Raw genomic sequence first — 19,192 nt, 5'->3', positions numbered from 1 at the left:
CATTTACAGACAGCCTCATCTGGCCATGTCTTTTCATAAAAAAAAAAGGCTTCCGTGCTTGATTCAGAGAGTGAGTTGGTTTCCCTGGCTATTATTTTTATTTAAATTCTTTTTTTGTTTTCTCCTTGCAGAAGGAAGTGCATGAGGACATTCAGGTTGTACAGGAGCAAACCCAGCAGTCTGAAAACAAAGCCGTGTCGAGCAGGGAATCTGAGGGGCTGAAAACACAGCTGGAGGAGGAAAGGAGAAAAGTGGCCAAGATAGAAGAGGACCTGGAGCAACACAGGAGCAAGCTGCTAATGTTGAAGACTCAGAGGCCTGTTGAAAGAGTGGAAGAAAAGGAGGTGGTAGAATACTACAGAGACCCACAGCTGGAGAGCAACCTGTCTAGGATGACACAGCAGATTGAAGAGGAAGGCAAAAAGAGGCTGAACCTGCAAGAAGACATTGAAGCGATGAACCAGAAGCTTGCGCAGATGGAGAACGAGAAGAAGGCCATTCCTGCCCAGCTCCTCACCAAAGAGATAACAAAAATTGAAAAAGATCCAAGCCTGGATAGCCAAGCAGCCAGTCTCCGCCAGGAGATCAAGCGTCTCCAGGAGGAAAGCTTGGCTGCTGCTTCTGAACTCGAGCAGCGTAAGAGAGAGCTGCATCAGCTAGAGCGAAAGCAGCCCAACATCCGAGAGAAAGTGGTGGTGAAGGAGCTGATCAAACTGGAGAAAAACCCAGAAATGCTGAAGTCCGTTAGGACCCTGCAGCTACAAATTGACGAGGAATCCTTCAAGAGACAGTCCGCAGAGGAAGCGATAGTGAAGGTGAAGAATAAGATTGAGGAAGTGGAAAGGCTAATTGAAACAGCAGAGCCCAAAATTATTGTGAAGGAGGTGAAGCAGGTAGAGCAGGACCCAGAGTTATTGAAAGAGTCTACCAAGCTTAAAAACCTAATTGAAGAAGAGAGGAGCAAGAACCTAATGCTTACAGGAGAGCTGGGAGAGCTGCAAAGCCAGTACAGTATTGCAGAGAAGCAAAAACCCAGGGTAGAAGTTAAAGAGAGGGTCAATGAGATTTTCCTGGTGGATCCTGAAACAGAGCAGGAAATTGCTCACCTGAAAAGAGAGCTGCAGGAAGTTACCCTGAAAAGGACAAAGATTGACAGCGAAGTGGAAGAGGCCTTAGCAGAGCTCAACGTCCTCAGGTCACAGAAACCAGTGGTGGAGCTGAAGGAGGTCATAGAGGAGGTGGTGAAACACGAGAAGAGTCCAGAAATTCTTAGAGAAATTGACAGGCTCAAAGAACAGCTGAACGAACTAGTGAACACCAACGGCAGGACCCAGGAGCAGCTCATTAGGCTGCAGGGTGAAAGGGACGAGTGGAAGAGGGAGAGATCCAAGGTGGAAACCAAGCTGGTCAACAAGGAAGTCATCCGATACGAGAATGACCCGCTCTTGGAAAAAGAAGCTGACCGCCTGCGCCAAGAAGTGCGCAACATGTCTCAAAAAAGGAGAGCTGCAGAGGACGCTATCTACGACCTGCAGAATAAATACATGCTCCTGGAGAGGAGGAAGCCGGAGGAAAAGGTCATTGTCCAAGAGGTGATTCTGACTCAGAAGGATCCAAAGCTCCGAGATGAGCACAACAGGCTGAGCCGGAGCCTGGACGAGGAGGTGAGCAACAGGCGCCGCATGGAACGAGACGTGCAGCAGCTTCGTGCGCTGGTGGAAGAGCAAGAGAAGATGCTCAACTTTCAGGAGGATCGAAGCAAGAGGCTTGCGCTGGAAAAAGACATGAGGCAAATTACCTTGAGGATAAAGGAGCTGGAGGAGAGCCCAGCCCCGGTGCAAGAAAAGATCATTATGGAAGAAGTGGTAAAGCTGGAGAAGGACCCAGTCCTCGAGCAGTCTGCCAGCAACCTGCGCCTGGAGCTGGACCGGGAGAAGATGGAGGTGCTGAACCTGCAGAGGGAGTGCAAGAACCTGCAGATGCAAATTGACGTCCTGCAGAAAACAAAATCCCAGGAGAAGACCATCTACAAGGAGGTGATTCGTGTGGAGAAGGACAGAGCACTGGAAAGTGAGCGCGCACGCATCTGGGAGCTGCTGAACAGGGAGAGAGGGGCCAAGCAAAAGGCTGAAGAGGAGGTGCGGAGGCTCAGGGAGAAGATTGAGAGAGCTGAAGGCATGAAGAGGACGTGGGCTCGCGAAGAGACGGAGCTGCAGAAAGCCAGGAACTTGGCCATCCAGGAGAGAGCCAACCTGGAGAGCGAGCTGCGGGAGCTGGAGAGGCAGAAACAGCAGAAAGTCCTTTTCCTGCGGGAGGAGTCCAAACTGCTCAACCAGCGGACTGAGAGCGACAGGCAGAAGAAGAAGCAGCTGGAGCATGAGTTTTCCCTGCTGGAGGCAGACATCCTGAGGGAGAAGGACCAGATCTACAACAAGGAGAGGTTCATCCGAGATCTCCAGTCGAGGGTGAGCCGGGAAGAGATCAATCACGAGACCCAGATGAGAGAGACGAACCTCTCCACCAAGATCTCCATCCTGGACCCCGAGACGGGGAAGGACATGTCCCCTTACGAAGCCTATAAGAGAGGTATCATAGACAGAGGCCAGTACATCCAGCTGCAGGAGCTGGAGTGTGACTGGGAGGAAGTCACCACCCTGGGCCCCAACGGGGAGGTCTCGGTTCTCCTGGACAAGAAGAGCGGGAAGCAGTACTCCATCGACGACGCGCTGAGGCTGAGGAGGATCACCAAGGAGGAGTACCAGCTGTACCGGGACGGCAAGATCCCCATCTCGGAGTTTGCCTTGCTGGTGGCCGGGGAATCCAAGCCTCCGTCGTCCCTTTCTATCGGCTCCATCATCTCCAAATCCCCGCTGCAGTCACCCACCACCCACCAAACCCAAAACTTCTTCCCCTCGCAGAAGGGCTTCTGTGATGACACGTGCCCCATCGCCGGGGTGTACGACACCACCACTGACACCAAGTACAACATCAAGACCGCTGTGGCGAAGAAGCTGCTTGATCCCATGACGGCTCAGAAGCTTCTGGAAGCCCAGGCTGCCACGGGGGGCATCATAGACCTCATTTCTCGGGACCGGTTGTCAGTCCACAAGGCCATCGAGAGGGGGCTGATCGACAGGACCTACATGCAGAGACTGCTCAATGCCCAGAAAGCCTTCACGGGGATCGAGGACCCGGTGACCAAGCGAAGGCTGTCTGTGGGGGAAGCGGTCCAGAAGGGGTGGATGACCAGGGACAGCGCCTTCCCCTACTTGGAGGTCCAGCATCTAACCGGAGGACTCATCGATCCCAAGAAAACCGGTCGCATCCCCGTGCTGGAAGCCGCCCAGACAGGGATGATAACGGGCGACCTGGCCAACAGGCTCCAGGATGAATCCAACTACGAGAAAGATCTCATTGACCCCGTCACGAAGGAGAAGATAAACTACAAGGAGGCCATGGCTCTCTGCCAGAAGGATTCGCTGGGCAGCCTCCTGCTGCTCCCGGCCGCCTCGGAGGGCTACCAGCCCTACCACCAGGCGAGCCGCTCCCCCAAGCTCTCACGGTTCAGGCACTGAATGGATTCAGGCGAGCGCCGGACCCAGTTCCTTCTGGAGTTCATCCCTTCGAAACACCTCTCCCCACAGCAGCGATCACGGGAACGGAGCATCTAGCATTTAGGGCTGCATATTCTTCTGTCTTAGCTATCCCTGCTTCCCAGCGCAGCTTGGCCGTGCGAGGGAGAAAAAAAAACAAAAAAAACGTGATCGTGGAAGAAGGACCTGGGCACGCGGGGCCCCCGCCGCCCCCAGGCCATGCTGTGACTGCAGAGGGGGTTTGCTTGCAAGAACTTCTTCTGGCAGTAGGTGAAACGTGGTCGTGCCCAGAAGGGGGGGAGAGGCAGAGTGTTTTCAGGTTGGGTCATTCTTCTGCATGCAATAAACGTAGCAAGTGTGTTTCTGTGGCTGTGTTCTCTCTGCTGCAAAGTGGCCGGAGGGAAGGCTGGTGCCCCCGTGCTGTCGTGTGCCCTGCAGCCCTCGCTCCCCCAATCTCACAGCGCTGAACACCCTAAATTTCTTCGTGAGTCCAAATATTTTAAAGATTTTGCTGTATTTGCCTTTCAAACTGAAAACCAACGGGACTTTGCTCCCTGGTCATTTGGACACCCCTGAAATTGGGACTTGGTCACCCAAGGGTGCAGTTCCGCGTTATTTTGACCCACTCCAAGTGCAGGCAACCAAGGGAGAACATCCCCCGTCCCCTCCTGCTGCCTGTCCCTGCTGCCCCTCTGGCTGCAGGCCAGTGACAGTGTTGGTTGTAGGATGAGTGGGGCTGGTTCACTGAGCTGCTGACAGATGAAGCCACGCCTCGAGCAAAACCAAACCAAACCCCATTAAAGTAGGTGTTTTTGGGGCTTGTCCTGCAGACGTGTTGCAAGGGAAGGAGTGACCTTCAGTAGCAGACTGCTGATGCTTGCAATCCACAGTGATGGAAACTCCTTTCTGCAGCCCTTGGCTGTGAGATCCACCCAGCAATACCTGAAAATCTGCATTTGCTATTTTTATTTATTTATTTTTTAAGGTGAGTTTTCACCCTGTCACTTGCAGTGCTCAGCCCTTGCTGCAATGAGCAAGTCCCATCTCTCACGTGTCCCTGCTGAGATGAGAGGTGAAACGTTCCTCCTTAGACCCTGCCCTGTTCTGGAGAGTCCCCTGGCTTTGTGGGATGAGGAAAAAAAAATGACTTTTTACTGACATGGGCTGCTCTCACCTCCAACAAGGGTTCTTTTAGCTGATGCTGCTGGGGAAAATCAACACAATCCAAAATGATCCATATCAGTAGATATCCCAGCCTTTAGTCCCCCATCAGGACATTATATTTCCATATAGCCTACTTGGGATTGGGAGTCTGGGTTCCATGAAGGAGCTGGTCCCATGCTGGCAAACTCAACAGAGTCTTGCTGCCTTCCTGCTGGCAGGCAGCGTTCAGTTAAAAAAAACAAGTCCAGCTCAGGAAACGCCACATTTCCAGTCAAAGAGCTCTGCCCTATGCCTTGTAGTGTCAATGTTTATTGCCACTGTGGCCTGTCTCAACTGGCATGATCAATACAGGGAAATTTGTTGGTTTATAATGGGGAAAACCATTGCACACACCCCAAAGTGACTGTTCCCAGCCTGTTCCCTCTTGGCAGGGTGCTGGCAGCACACGGGGCACTGTGCATCACCTCCTGCAGGGGCTGGGAGAAACCTTGCCATGGTGAGCCCCTCGCAGCACAGGACCGAGGGCAGGTAAGGATCACGTCCCACCACAAAGGACCTCCTGGACCAGTGCTAGCAGCACACCAACTGCAGCCCCCAAAACCCTTAAAGCCCAGCACACCGAGGGATCCTTCCCAAATCTGCTGAAGCACAGCAAGGCTGCTCCCAGCTTCGCACCCCTTGGCTGAAGGCAGGGAGGATCCGTCACCACCGAGCTCTGCCAGACACGTGAGTTTGCTGCCAGCCTACCCACGGGGCAGGGTGCTGGGCTGTGGGGCTGCCCTCCTTCCTCGCCGCTCCCCGTGCAGATGAGATAAAAAAGTCCTGCTTGGTTTGAAAGCAGCCTGACGGTCACGTGGTGACTCTTTCCTGAAGTGCTGCTTAAATAGTTTTAGGGAATGCTGTGTAACTAAGGGATTTGGAGTGCTGGTAATTAGGCAGTCGGTTGATCATTTTGGATAATGCACTCCCCGGCTGCATGATGGGGATAATAGGTATTTATCCACGGCTGGGTGAAGATGTTAAGAGACGATTAGCTGGATGAGCGGTCTAGCTGGCTGAGCAGTCTCCCTCGGATGCCAGGTCTGCCTTTTGCTTCTGGAAAACAGAATTAAAAAAAAATCTGGTCTTTGCTATCAAGCAGTCCCGATCTGCAGAAAGCCACTTGCATCGTATCCTCCTGATGTGTCTGTAGGAATGTGTCCCCACCACCCAGCCGGGGGGCTTTTCCAGAGCCCAGACAGCTGGCGGGGTTGTGAGCTGCTCAGGAGGATGCAGGTAGTGCTTTTCCTCCCTTCTCAGGCACAGGATGATGGGGTTGGATTGTGGCGTTCCCAGAGTAGCTCTTTCAACACAGCTGTTGTTAGTTCCCTTTGCTGACAATGGGGTTGGGTCATAAATGTCTGAAATACAGCATGTTGCTTCATTTGGTTGGGCTTAATGAGCCATAGTATTTTTAGTTATAGTTCTGGACTGCGTGAATGCCCTTGGAATTTATTTCCTAACGTTGGTCTTAAAAAAAAAAAAAAAGAAAAAAATAAGAAAGCAAGCCACCACTTCTGCGAATTGTTAGGTACAACACGAGCGTTTGTTTGCAGAGAGCAAACAATGGAGCATTGTCTGTACAAAATGATTTGACTTTAAAACATGTATGCAAAGGCAGGGAAATAATTCCCACAGCAGAATTCATCCTGGTCTCTCAAATGTACCCCTGCAAGCTGGGTGCTATCACACAGAGGACAAGAGATGCTGCAGAAGCACAGCAGGACTTTGATTTTCCTGCCAGGTAGCTCTCAAGGTGCTGGGAGAGCCCAGCTGCCTGCTTTTCCCTGCTCGATCAGAAAATCGTGCCTCCATAGCACGAGCAGCACACCTTTTTTCCAGGCAGGCACTCCAGCATGACTCCTAACAGCTTCAAAAGCAAAGCAACCCTCCCCAAAACCTAATTTGTGCAAATTGCAGATGCAAGAGAGCTACCCAGGTCCTGGCGGCTGCTAAACCTGCAGGGGGAATTCAGCCAGGCGGCAGGGCAGGGCCAGAGGGAGGTGAGCAACAGCTCCCTGGGTGTTGCTCTTGGGAGTGTGTGTGGGGTGGCTGCTTCAGTAGAGATGACAGAGATCTTTTTGATGTTGGGAATTAAGCAGAGCCACCAGCTGCCTTTTCTCAGGTGGGAAGAAGGAGCAAGCCAAAGGTTAACAGAGTTTGGCTTCAGACAGGCAGGTTTTGGGCTGAGAGGGGATTTTCTATGGGAGAAGTCTAAAGGTTTCTGCTGTCTCACAGGTGGGGAGGGGTTTAGGCTGCAGCTGAGATGTGCAGCAGCCTCTCTCCTTCGCCGCATTGTGTAGCTGTTACTAAGTTCTAGGAATGTGATAGCTTTTGGGAGCTGTCAGCTTGTGCTGAAATCAGCTCTTAGGCTCACAGGTTTTAGGGGGCTGCGTGCGCACAAGCACGAAAAACAGAATTTTTGGAACTTTGGCTTCCCCAAGTTAAAAATCTGTCTCGAGTATTTAAATAAGTAGGACCTAACTCTGAACTGGCCTGTGGCAACCACTGATGGAAAGAAATCCCATCTTATTGTACTGAGACAGCACTGGGCTGAAGAACCATCAGCCCCTTGTTCCTCAACGGAATTGAGAGCACATCTCTGCACCTGCCAAGGATGTGAGCTGGAAAGAATAAAAGAAAGAGTACAGGAGATGGTGAGGGGAGAAGAGGTCTGTGGAAACAAAAGGGATCAGCCAGCTTGTCCTGCGTCACTAGCCCGACGGGCTGAGCCAAGCAATAAACACAGATGCCTCTGAACAAACGACAAGCCTTTATTTTTTTCTGTATTGGAAAAAAAAATCTCAGATGTCAAAAACACATTAAAAGTTAGTTATAATTCTCCAAACACTCGAAGGCAAAAACTTTTCCAAGACAATAAAGCAAAGGAAGCAGTGTTACATCTGGACCGATGATGGAAAGCTGGTGTTTCAGCTGTCACCGTTTCCAACCTAAGTGCTTTATGCTAACTGGATCTTCTGGCTTCTCAGTCCCAGCTAAAGCACAAGTTCAGATACCTTACAGCACTCCTCAGCTTGCAAAACAGCAGAATGTTAGCTCTATTAAACAGCTCAACTTAAACAATGAGTCTAACGCTGACAAACCTGGTTCTTGTTAACAGCAACGACCAGCTGAGCAGAGCAGTGCTGTCCTACCCACGGTGGAGCTCCAGCACACCCTGGTGTCAGGAGCTGCCACCGTCAGACCTGCAGCAAGAGCTGGTTATGCTCCAGAACACTGTGTGTCACCTTAGCTTGCTGGCTAATAGACAAGTATGCTCTACCACTTACATATCAGTGTTTTATGATGATAAATAACCCCACCTTTCCACACGACCTCTTCAAAACAGCTCTACTGGCCATAACCTAGGCAAATCCTCCTCCAGCAACAGGCTGAGAGTCTCTAACTGCAAGAATGTTCCCCTCAGGCTCCTCAGAAGTGAGGCCCCGAGCCCCAGCTAGTCCCCTGCTAAGTGCCCCAAACCAGATCTGCGCTGCTACCCAGGGGTACACAGCACGGAGAGAGCTGCGTCACTTCATCTGCAGTGTCTCTGCATCACACGTTGCTCTTCGGTGCTCTGCGGGCTTTTCCAGAAGAAGTACTGGTGACTGAGGGCTGCCTTGGCTGAGATGCGCTTGCTGGGGTCGTACAGGAGCAATTGCTGCCAAGAGAAAAACCCACCAGCTTTAGGATTCTAAAAGCCAAATGATTGTTTGCACCTGCACATGGCTGGGCCCAAATGCAGATGTTTTTCCTGCCTTTTCCTCTCTCTGGGCTTGAGGAATAACCCACAGCTGAAGTTACCATGTGGGTTACACTCCAGGGCCTTTCAGACCCTCCGTGCCGTGGTGCCTTAGGGGAACCCACGCTGACAGCCCTATTTCAGAGCCAGCATTTAGCCCTCTTCCATGATCTGGTTTTTATGTGTTGGCAAAGATGAACATTAGAGCCAAATCAGCTAACGCACTTCAAGGTAGATCAGTCCCAAATATCTCTATTTTTTGCCTGGTTTGATAAGGTCATTTCCCCAGGTCTTGTTATGAACCCTCACTCACTGCCAGCAAGTCTCTGCCATCTCGATCTAAGTTGGGAACGATTTCCTTCATCTCTTTCCTTCTCCACCGAGGAAAGTCCCCCTTGTAGTCAGGCAGCTGTGTCACCCCAGGCCAGGTCGCCTCAGTGGGAGTACCCAGGGTGCGAAAGATCCGGAAGAGCTGATCGATCTCAGAGTCCCCTGGAAACAGGGCTTTCCTAGTCACCTGGGGCAAAAAAAAAGCAGCCAGTTCCCACCTCTCCATTAGCTTTGTGCCCTATTTCCTTCTGCAAACTGCTGTCCACAGAGCAGGGCAGTTTAGGCAGTGGCTGTGAAACTCACCAGGGCTTGTCTCCAGCTCCCCTCCATGGACTCAGGCCCCCCTGAGGCTGCCTCTCTCTCAACCAGACCCTTATCCCTCTTCGCCTCCAGGCTAGCACCCTCCCCACCTACTTTTCCAGGCTCTGCTGATCTGCACCTCATGGGTTTTGGGAGGTAGGGGCAGTGCTGTCTCACTGCAGGGGTGTTGAGCTCTTTGAAGTAGACTATGGACACCTAGGAGACCCAAAGAGCAATGCTGTGCCAAGTGCTACTTCTCTGCAGGCTGGTGGGGGACACCTGCAAGAGAGTTATCTCCTCCCAGGTTCAGAATGCTGCAGCAGCAAGAATGAAGTCTGATATCACCACATATTGACACTGCAACTGGACTACAGAGGCTGCTTTGCCTTCTGCCAAGTCCCTACAGCCAGCAGATTTCCTTCTGAGCATTCAGCTAACCCTCAGGGTGGAGTTTCCATAAAACACACCCCAACACAGGGTGGGCCCACAGGACTTTCTGCATCCTGCCCCTCCTTTTCCACTTCCCATTGCAGCTGCGTCCTCCCCGCTCATTAAGGACACCATTTAAACCCATACTACCATTTCTGCAAAGATGCAGCCAATACTCCAGATATCCACAGCAGTTGAATAGTATTTGCATCCCAGGAGTATTTCAGGGGCTCGGTACCACAAAGTCACCACCTGGTAAGGAACCAACAAACAGGCTCTGTGTAGAGGCATGGGATTCTCTTTTCTGGGTTGTGTCTCAGTGACTGGATAAATCAGAGTGTGCCAAGGCCGTGCCTAATTAGCAGACACCTTAGTGACAGCATGATTAGGATTAACAGATTGTTTTTCAGCAGGTCACTGGAAAAAATATAGCCTATGCGGAGAAGGTGGGAACCCAGCTTGCAGGCAGGCTGGGATGGAAGCAGTCAGCACACTGTGGGGACACAAGATAACCCCTTAGCTACAGGTGAGGTTAAGGGCAGGTGTTTTGGCACAGCTGTGGATCAAGTCACTTGTGCTGCTGTTGTTCACATTGTGGACCATGCTCTCAGATGGCAGGGAGTCTCAACAGTACCTCGTGAGTGTATGTCCGCAAGGGAACTCCAAAAGCTCTTGCCAGACCAAAATCAGCCAGTTTGATGGCTCCTGCTTCATTGATGAGCAAGTTTTGTGGCTTCAAGTCCCTGTGGATGACTCTGTGTGAGTGGCAAAAGCTCACACCCTGCAGCAGCTGGAAAAGGTAGTTCTGAGGAGAGAAGAGAGTTTAGACAAGGCCACAACTGAAACCATTTCAAAGGTTTAGTCATGTGAACCGACACGCTTTGGATTGTTTATCAACCTGAATGGGAAACATGATCTTGCTGTCATGCAACACCAGGCTTGCAGGCTACTACCCAGAGATGCACACAAACTGCTCCCCCTCTGTAGGGGGACAGCGACATTCCAATTTAAGCAGTGGCAGTCCCTTCCACTCATCTGTTACTCCATGCAAAAGCAATTAGCAATAGATTCCTCTGTTATCCTCATATCAACAGTTTATTCAACACAGAGATGGGCTGGAGAGCCTGGAAACAGCTGGGAAACAAATGCCCTGAGCAATAGCACCAGGAGGTTTCCCAGCTGTAGTGTCAGAGATCCGACAGACTGAATGACTCCAGCCAAGGATGAATCCCTTCCCAGTGCTGTCTGGCTAAAAGCAGCTCAGTGCTGGCTCCGACCAGCAGAAGGCAGCAAGGACACGCACTCTTGCAAGCCTATTAGCACTCACTCTTTCTGCACTGTACCTTGACCAAGCTTAAAGGAAACTCTCCAGTTTGGGAGGAATCTATGTATTTCTTCAGGTCCTGATTGAGATATTCAAATACCAGATACAGCTTCTTTTGGCTGTGCACGACATCTAGGAGCCTGCAAGAGAAGTGCAAGCACTCCTTTCAGTACCTTTGCGTGGGAATCCATGCTATACAAGGATGTTACAGCCTCTTACAAGACACCTGGGGTGACCTTCTTCTCCAGACCTTTGCCAATTCCTAAACATCCCTCCTCCCTCGCACAGGTGCATCTGTTTTGAGAGCCCTCTGGGGCAGAGCAGTGAGTTAGGTATAAAAGCAGCACCCAGGGTGAGGGGTAGCAGTAGTCTGAACCAGGTTGTGTTGGTGAAGTGAAGTAGTAATGCTGTGAGCTACTGCTGTACAAGGAAGCAGAAGAGATTCTTGCATCTTTTTGGTTTGTTTGTTTTCCTTCTTTCTGTGTAGTCAGTGAAGGACTGGAAGGCCACTCTTGCTGCATGATCTGGAGCTGACCACATCGATGAGCAGCAGCTGGTCAGTGAGCTGATGGGGAGGGTTCTTATGGCTCTTACCTGACTATGTTGGGGTGCTTCAGCTCCTTCAGCAGTGAGATTTCTCTGATGGCTGTGCTGGGGACGCCCTCTGTTTCCCTGTGGTAAAGGTAGGCTGTAGGGCACCCTGTCCCATAGCTGGACCTTGCAGCCTGGCAGGGTGCTGTTTCCCTTTTTCCCCTAACACTGTGCCCTATTCTGGGCCCAGGAGAAGGTCTCACATGGGGCACCCCAGGTTTGGGTTGGAACAGAGCATGAGCTGGGGGAAAATGGAGCCATGGGGGTGGTGAGGGAGGGGACAGTCATGGGGCGCAGTCTACCATGGCTGCCTATCTGCAGTGACACCCCTCAGTGTAGAAACAGCCCGGGGCCAACCCAGAGGACTGGGGATAAGTTTTTATGTACTCGGTCCCCACCCAAGTCAGCTCTGCTGGGTGCTGAGCATCACCAGGCCCCAGCACTGCACTGCTGAGGGAGAAGCTGCAGCCCAACATGGCGGCTGCCTCCCCGGCCCTGGGACATGGTGCCATGGGCCCTAGCTGTGCTCATGTCAGCCTGGAGAGAATTTTTCCCCTCATGTCAGGCTCTTTTTGAGCTTCTAGCACCACTTTGGACACTGGGCTGTGCTCAGGGCCCTCCTGCTCACTCCCATGGTGGCGCTGGGGACAGGGCTCGGCGCCACTCACGAGTCCAAGCGGATCTTCTTGAGGGCCACCAGCTGCCCCGTGCGCTTGTTGCGAGCCTTGTACACCACGCCATAGGTGCCCTCCCCGATCTTCTCCACCTTCTGGAACGCCTGCTGGAGGGTCTCCATGGCCTTGGCCTCCTGGCTCTAGCAGGGGGCAGCTGGCCCTGTTTCGCAAGGCGGGTGTGGAGGGAAAAGGAGGGGAAATGAGGTGCAGGAAGACAGAAAATGTCTGCTTCCCTTCCCTGCTGCCCAGGAACCAGCTGTGGGTGGGGACAGCACCGGCAGGCAGGGCTGCCTGGGTTGTGGGGCTGCCAGACAGGCCCCAAAAAAGCCCCCCAAGCCCTGCCCAGGGCCATATGCTTGCATTGAGGCTGTGGGATGCGTTGGTTAAAGCAAAAATTGAGGAAAACCTATGCAAAGTGGCACCTGGGGTCTGGGGGAAAGGCTGCACGGGGCCAAGAGAAGCTCTCCGGCTCTGTTGGTGCAGTGCCTGGCATAAAGGGGATGTGGTGTGTAATTAGGGCTCCCTGGAACATGCTCAGGGCAAACATGTGGCACGAATGTCTTATTTTCTTTATCTTGTGCAATTGTCCCGTGAACACTGTGGGCTGCAATGCTTGGTCAGCCTTTTGGAAGATGTCCTTGTAGGGGGCGGATTAATTATTGACTTGCCAGCTGGCAGAAGACAAGATTAAAAAGAATATTATAAATTGTGGCACCACAAAAGGTAGAATCACGGAGATCCAGGTCTGCCTTCTTCCAGAATTTGGGGCCGCGTGTCTTGGGGTGGGCACAGCAGGACACAGTAGCCCACTGGCTGTGCATCCACAGCACTTTTAGGTGACCTAAACAGGACTGATTTAGGACTTTGCTGAGTCACCATCTCAAAATACCTTAAAAGCGATTCTGATTTTTGCTGATTTGGAAGAACTAAAGTGTCTAGCAGAGCTGGGCCCCAGCTCCCTATGGATTTTCATGTCCAAGGCAAGCTCCTGCGTGGGTCCTCTTGTGGGTTGTGAAGTTTGAGTTTGCATTCACATCTGCATCTTGAGGCATTGCCACATTTCCTCTTGTCTGTTTTTTTTTTTTTTAATCATTGTGTCTTACAAAAAAAAAATCTTGTATCTTATGTTGTTGGAATTGGGCTGAACAGTGTGCAGAGGCAGGCATCTCAGAGCTTGGTAACTGCATGAAGAAAAACAGAAGGCTAAACTATGATTAAAGATTATCACAAGCACTGTAATTATTGAGCAATCTCAGGATCTTGAATCAAGCCTGCTGGTAAAATGGGACTTTGCCAATATCTGTTCCATTTTGATCCACTTCTGTGCGCTGTATGGCTTCAGTCCTTATTTTCTAAACGCTCCACCAGGGAATGTAAACAAAAAAACAGGAAAGGCTGCAGGTGGCTGAGTTAGTCCCAACTTATTCCAGGTCCAGCAGTTCCCACTGCACAGGAAAGTCTTCTTGTGTGCACTACCATTTTATTCTCATCTCACAGTAGTGATTTTTCTGTCTTTTTATTGACCATTTAATCCTGCTGGGTGGACCTAGCACCATGTTCTTAAACCAGAGTGGCTCTGATGTAATTTCAACTCCTCTTCTTGCAACTTTTTCAAAACTAAGTGCTTCCTTACACACCCAGTGCTTTGTAGTGGGAGGAAAATTGCATTTTGCTAAATTTTCTTACATCATCCGTGGTGTTTCTGCAGGGACTAATGCATTTGTCTTAGCAAGAAAGAGGTTTTTTAAATCAATAAAAGACAGGTCACATTCTCTTTTCATCTTTATTTAGGAACATACCAAACAAAACCTTTAGATACTTACAAAAAATAGTGGTTTAAGGTTTCCTAAACTTAACTGTGTCAAGGAAGAAAGTAAAGTGGTGGTTCTCAGAGCACTGCAAATATTTAATTTAGAGCTAAAGTCAACGACCTGCCTTGAACACAAGCTCCTGAACCCCTGTAGAGATAAGTGCTACCCAAAGTAGTGACTCCTCGCCCTTCTTGTTCCTTTGTTCAGTCCAGACCTGAGTGTTTTGCCAGGAATGCTCCTGTGTGGCAGCTGAGTCACTGCAACCCAGCACATGTGTGTGCTGGACCCGCAGCCTTGCAGGGCTAATGAACTTTGCACTAATGTCCTTTACCTTCTATCTGCTGCACCTTGGTAGTGTGTGTGGGGGTGTGCACAGGTGCTTAACTCCAGCTCCATATACTTTGCCTTTTTCTGACTTCTCTAAGCCCTGCATCTCAACAGGACTGTTGTAAATCACCTGCTCTTTCCTTACCCACCCTCTTAAACAACAAACCCGTCTCCCTGAGTGATTTTCAGTGATGACACCTGCCACATGCTGGCAGCTCCACAACTACATCCTGATTCACAGTCTTCACGTGTTCCCCTACTTACTGACCTCTCTCTGCCATGCCAAAAAGCAGTTGTGTTTCAAACCCACCTTCTAAATACACTTTCAAGATGTTTGTTGCCAATGGCAATGCTACCAGCTGGCCGTGGTGGGGACCAGCTCATGGCACGGCTCGGAGCTGCCATCAGGATGTGTCCGTTCCCATCCGCTGCTGCCGCTCACTGAAGTACTTCCTCTGCTCCTGTACGGCCTGTTCCAGCAAGGGCACGTTCATCCCTTCCACGCAGGTCAGTATCCGGGCTTTTATCACTGGATTCTCACCTAGGAATATAAACGGGAAGCTCCTGTAGGAAGCACAACGGATGCAGCAGCTTGGGGGCACGCAGAGAGGTTCCTTCTAGCAGTGTATGGCTCCAGGTGGCCAAATAACCATGGCCCACGACCTTGGAGGAGACAAGTCTGGTTGAATGCCACCACAGACCTGAGTGCAGGTTAATTCAGTGATGGCTTCCCTCTGCCTTTTTGGCTGCCAAATGCTGGTGGCTGACACTGGTGTCCTCAGCAGCCACACAGCATCCATCGTGGCTGGATTGTGCAGTTTTGGTTTTCCATGTCTAAAAAACATCAGGGTTGGGTTTAAGCCCATCTGTGAACACCTTTGTGCAGGCGAGAGGAGGACAGAACAAAGCTGGGCTTAAAGAGGCTCAGTGCTGCCTCTCGGTCCTCCCCTTCCACGCCTGCAGAATGGGGCCAGCTCACTCCGCAGCGGTGACAACCAAAACAACAACTCTTTCTGAAGGAATTTTGCAGCAGAGGCTTAGCAGGTGACGCACCAGAAGCCACGTGCAGTGTGGTTTTCCACCTGCCACCAAGGGTTTCGAGGGCACAAATGTGGATGCTTGATACCAGGTGTGGCCAAGACAACTCTCGGGATTTGCTTCACAACCCCGTGGCCCAGCCCTGATCCACTCCCCACACAAAGCACCGTGCAGCTGGAATAACACTCAGGGCACCCCAGGAAAGGGCAGCAGGGTGACAACAGAGTGCCCTGCGTGACAAAGCCTGCCCGTGTTCCTCATGCCCCATCGCTGAGAGCAGGGGTATAATTAGAGCCTTTCAAGGATGGCAAGGACCGACCCAGCCAGCTCACGGGGAGGTGTTGCTGCAATCTGTCACGGAGCAAAGCTGACCTGATCTGATGGCAGCGGAGCCAGAATGCTTTAGTACAGGTTTCGCAAGCTCGGTTGTGCTGCTAAGGCATGTCTGCCTTCTAAAGAGGGCTGTGCCACAGCACCAGGTTTTCACCAAGATAAGGGTGGCTCTTCCTGTGGTCAGCAAGGAGTGACTGGCTGCTCCTGCCCTGAATTAGGCACTTTGTGTGACCAGAGGCAGTGGCACAGGCTGAAGCTGCCCTGGCCAACGTTAACCTCCGATGGTGTGCCCAGGGAGCTGTGAAGGAGCTGAAGAATCACCAGCAGGAGTACCAGGCACCAGTTCCTCGAGCAGATGGCACCAAAGCACAATCTGTGGCACTGTGTGGGGACTCCTTCAAGTGAGGCTTGTGGCCATAGTCTGGATGTGGACACTGAAGCAGGTGGTGGCAAAACAATTTTAAGAGCTGCACAGGTGCTGACTGAGCTCTCACCACTGAATGCCTGAGCCCACAGCTGAGTTGGGAAAGGGAGACCACGACTCAGCACCACTGGGTGAAGCCAACCTGCCTTTCCTCGGGTAACTCATTTACCTTCCCTGTGTTCAGCCTCTCCTAGCACCATGTAGAGGGATCCCAGCTGGGCTTCAAACGGTTCCACCAGTCGGGTGTCCACGCGGACGCGGTGCTGGGCTTCACCGTGCTGAGCACTGAGGATGGCTTCGGACCGCGCCAGGTCGTAGCAGCTCAACCTGGGAGCGACGGATGCAGGAAGCTCAGCGGTGTGCAACGGGCACTACAAACCAAGCAGGGGGGTGCAGGGCAGCAAAGGAGAGACCCGACACCCGGGGTGCCCTTCTCACCTGCCAAACGTCCTCAGTGCCTCCCCCTCTGGCACGGAGCTGTTGATCTCCCATGGGAAGTAGTAGACCCCAGCATTTGGCAGCATCTCAAGCAACCTGTAGGAAAGCAGATCTGAGCTCCTGCCAACCTGTACCTGACCCGGTCCTAGGTGAAACCACCCTGAAACCCCTGCTGTGCCAGTGCCCCCCCCAGCCAGGGGGCTGCAGGAGCTGCCTGCTTTCCCCGCTGAATCCTGCATGCAGCATCCTCCCCTGGCATGGAGAGTGACTGCCTTCCCCCACCACAACCCGACGTGAACAGCAACAGGCAGCCCACCAGATCCCCCAGGCTTCCCCCACATTTTGGGTGAGTTGATGAAGATTAAGGAAGTGGAAATAATGGTGAGTGAAGAAAAGAAGGGATTGAGACGTTCAGGGAGTGTGAAGGATGGAGCTGCAGGCTGCTGAGGTGACAGGGTGCCATGCAGTAAGACTTAAGGGATAGTCCTGAGTCTTCTCATGCTGCAGGATAGGAAATTCAATTCTGGCACTGGCTGATCCTGCAGTTGGAGAACAATTCTGTGCCATGGCCAGGCATGTGGCTGTGCCCCGGAGTGGTTTCTTCTGGCATTTTCTCTGCTTTCTCCCTTGCAGAGTCTCTGGATTTGGCAAGTTTCTGTGCTCCATTTAATGCTCTTCTCTCTGGTTTCATGCCCCACTGGGGGAAGATGCCAATTGTTGCCCACGGCCCCTGCAAACCAGACAAGGGATGCCTCCCGAGGTGCTGGGGAGCACCAGTACTGACCCCACAGCAGCAGGGACACGCTGAGCTGCAACCCCAAGGCTTTAACGCTCGGTGCCCCTTCCCCACCCCAAGCATTGCTCAGGGGGCTGTAACCTCTCAAAACACCCCGCTGCCATCCCATAGACCAGCTGTGGGAGGCCACCGAAAGCAGGGTGGTTCTGCATGCACTGCACAACATCATCATCAGCATGTTATGTGTGCATTTAGTGTATGCTTGGCTCCAAGTGCACCACATTAACCACACATCGTGCGCTGTCCAAGGCACTACGTAACCTGTGCCCTGTCCCAGTGCAGTATGCTACGTGGGCACTTAATGAGCCATTTAACTAATCGTTTATTAAACGCCTGGCTGCAGATGCAGCACGTTATGTGCATGATCAGTCTGTTACTTAATTCACAATTGAATGCACAGCCAAGATACGGCAGTTACACGCATATCCAGCCTGAGATGCAACATGTTATATGTAAATTTAATACTTAATTTAATGCACGATTGAATGTATGCTCAGCCTCAAGTGCAAAATGTTGTACGCACATTTAATTCACAAGGAATGAGAAGTCCCAGATGCAACACATTATCTGCATTGAGTGCACAGTTTCAGGCAAGCACAGCCACAGCTGCAGAATATTGTATGCATGGTTTAATGCACAATTTGATGCACGCCCAGCCCCAGATGCACCACGCTGTGTGCACGTTTACAGCACGATTTAATGCACGCCCAGCCCTAGGATGCACCACGTATGCACACTGAAAACATGTGCATTGCATGCCCAGGCACACCATGTGGCATGCACGTTTAAAGCATGATTTAATGCATGCCCAGCCCCAGGCACACACCATGGTGTGTGCTTATTTAAGGTATGATTTAATGCATGCCCAGCCCTGGGTATACCATGTTGCATGCACGTTTACAGCACGATTTAATTTATGCCCAGCCCCAGGCACCCCATGCCGTATGCATATATACAGCCTGATTTAATGCATGCTTAACCCCAGGGACACCACGTTGCATGCTTATTTAAGGTATGATTTAATGATCGTGCAGTCCTGTGCACTCCATGTGTGCACCTTTAAAGTAGGATTTAATGCATGTGCAGCCCTGTACACACCACGTGTGCACATTTAAGGTATGACTTAATGCACGTGCAGCCCTGTACACACCATGCATGCACATTTACAGCATGATTTAACGCAGATGCAGTCCCATGCACACCACGCATGCACATTTCAAGTAGGATTTAATGCACGTGCAGCCCTGCACACACCATGTATGCACATTTAAGGTATGATTTACTGCATGTGCAACCCCGTGCACATGTCCCACACCCATTTAAAGCAGGATTTAATGCATGTGCAGCCCCGTGCACACCATGCATGCACATTTAAAGTAGGATTTAATGCATGTGCAGCCCTGTACACCCCACGTATGCACATTCCAGGTACGATTTAATGCATGTGCAGCCCCGTGCACACCGCACATGCACATTCCAGGTACGATTTAATGCACGTGCAGCCCCGTGCACACCACGTTGCACGCACGTTTGCAGCCCGACTGAATTTACGGCCAGCCCCAGGCACGCCGTGCCTCATGCATGCACCGTGCCCGTTCCCAGCGCTATTTCGTGCCCCCCCCCCCCCGCCCCGCACTCACCTCTGGTCCCTCCGCTCCCCCCCCCCCCTCCAGCCGGGGGTGGGGTCACGTGGCGGGGCGTGAGGTCGCGGGCGTGACGTCACGCGGGGGCTGGCGGAGCTGAGGTCGGACGCAGGCGCAGGGCGGGTGGAGCTCAGAGGAGCCGAACCTGGGCCGGGGGGAGCCGAGTCGGAACCGAGCGGAGCCGAACCGGACCCGA

The 19,192-nt window shown here is 51.9% G+C and overlaps 3 protein-coding genes across 3 annotated transcripts in view; 1 reads left to right on the top strand and 2 right to left on the bottom strand.

The window, feature by feature from the left end:
* Positions 1 to 3,953, top strand: part of EVPL (envoplakin) — a 28,605-nt gene extending 24,652 nt beyond the window's left edge. The window contains exon 23 of the mRNA XM_068655414.1: positions 132 to 3,953. Within this exon, the coding sequence (XP_068511515.1) occupies positions 132 to 3,575 (3,444 nt within the window). The 3' untranslated portion in view covers positions 3,576 to 3,953. The remainder of the gene's footprint in view (positions 1 to 131) is intronic.
* A 3,597-nt stretch (positions 3,954 to 7,550) lies between these two features.
* CDK3 (cyclin dependent kinase 3) lies at positions 7,551 to 12,308 on the bottom strand. The gene is made up of 7 exons (XM_068655508.1): positions 12,181 to 12,308; positions 11,516 to 11,593; positions 10,941 to 11,061; positions 10,232 to 10,402; positions 9,748 to 9,849; positions 8,852 to 9,055; positions 7,551 to 8,457 (listed from the first exon to the last, which is right to left on the bottom strand). The coding sequence occupies exons 1-7, from the start codon at positions 12,306 to 12,308 to the stop codon at positions 8,332 to 8,334; spliced, it is 930 nt and encodes a 309-aa protein (XP_068511609.1). The 3' UTR covers positions 7,551 to 8,331.
* A 1,642-nt stretch (positions 12,309 to 13,950) lies between these two features.
* TEN1 (TEN1 subunit of CST complex) lies at positions 13,951 to 19,127 on the bottom strand. Its single transcript, XM_068655507.1, has 4 exons — positions 18,994 to 19,127; positions 16,558 to 16,653; positions 16,289 to 16,446; positions 13,951 to 14,865 (listed from the first exon to the last, which is right to left on the bottom strand). The coding sequence occupies exons 2-4, from the start codon at positions 16,641 to 16,643 to the stop codon at positions 14,729 to 14,731; spliced, it is 381 nt and encodes a 126-aa protein (XP_068511608.1). The 5' UTR covers positions 16,644 to 16,653; positions 18,994 to 19,127; the 3' UTR covers positions 13,951 to 14,728.
* Positions 19,128 to 19,192: the final 65 nt, after the last annotated feature.

Source organism: Anas acuta, chromosome 18, assembly GCF_963932015.1.
Source record: "Anas acuta chromosome 18, bAnaAcu1.1, whole genome shotgun sequence".
Taxonomy (NCBI): Eukaryota; Metazoa; Chordata; class Aves; order Anseriformes; family Anatidae; genus Anas; species Anas acuta.
Note: the sequence above shows the minus strand (reverse complement) of the source record. Positions and strands in the feature narration are given on the sequence as shown.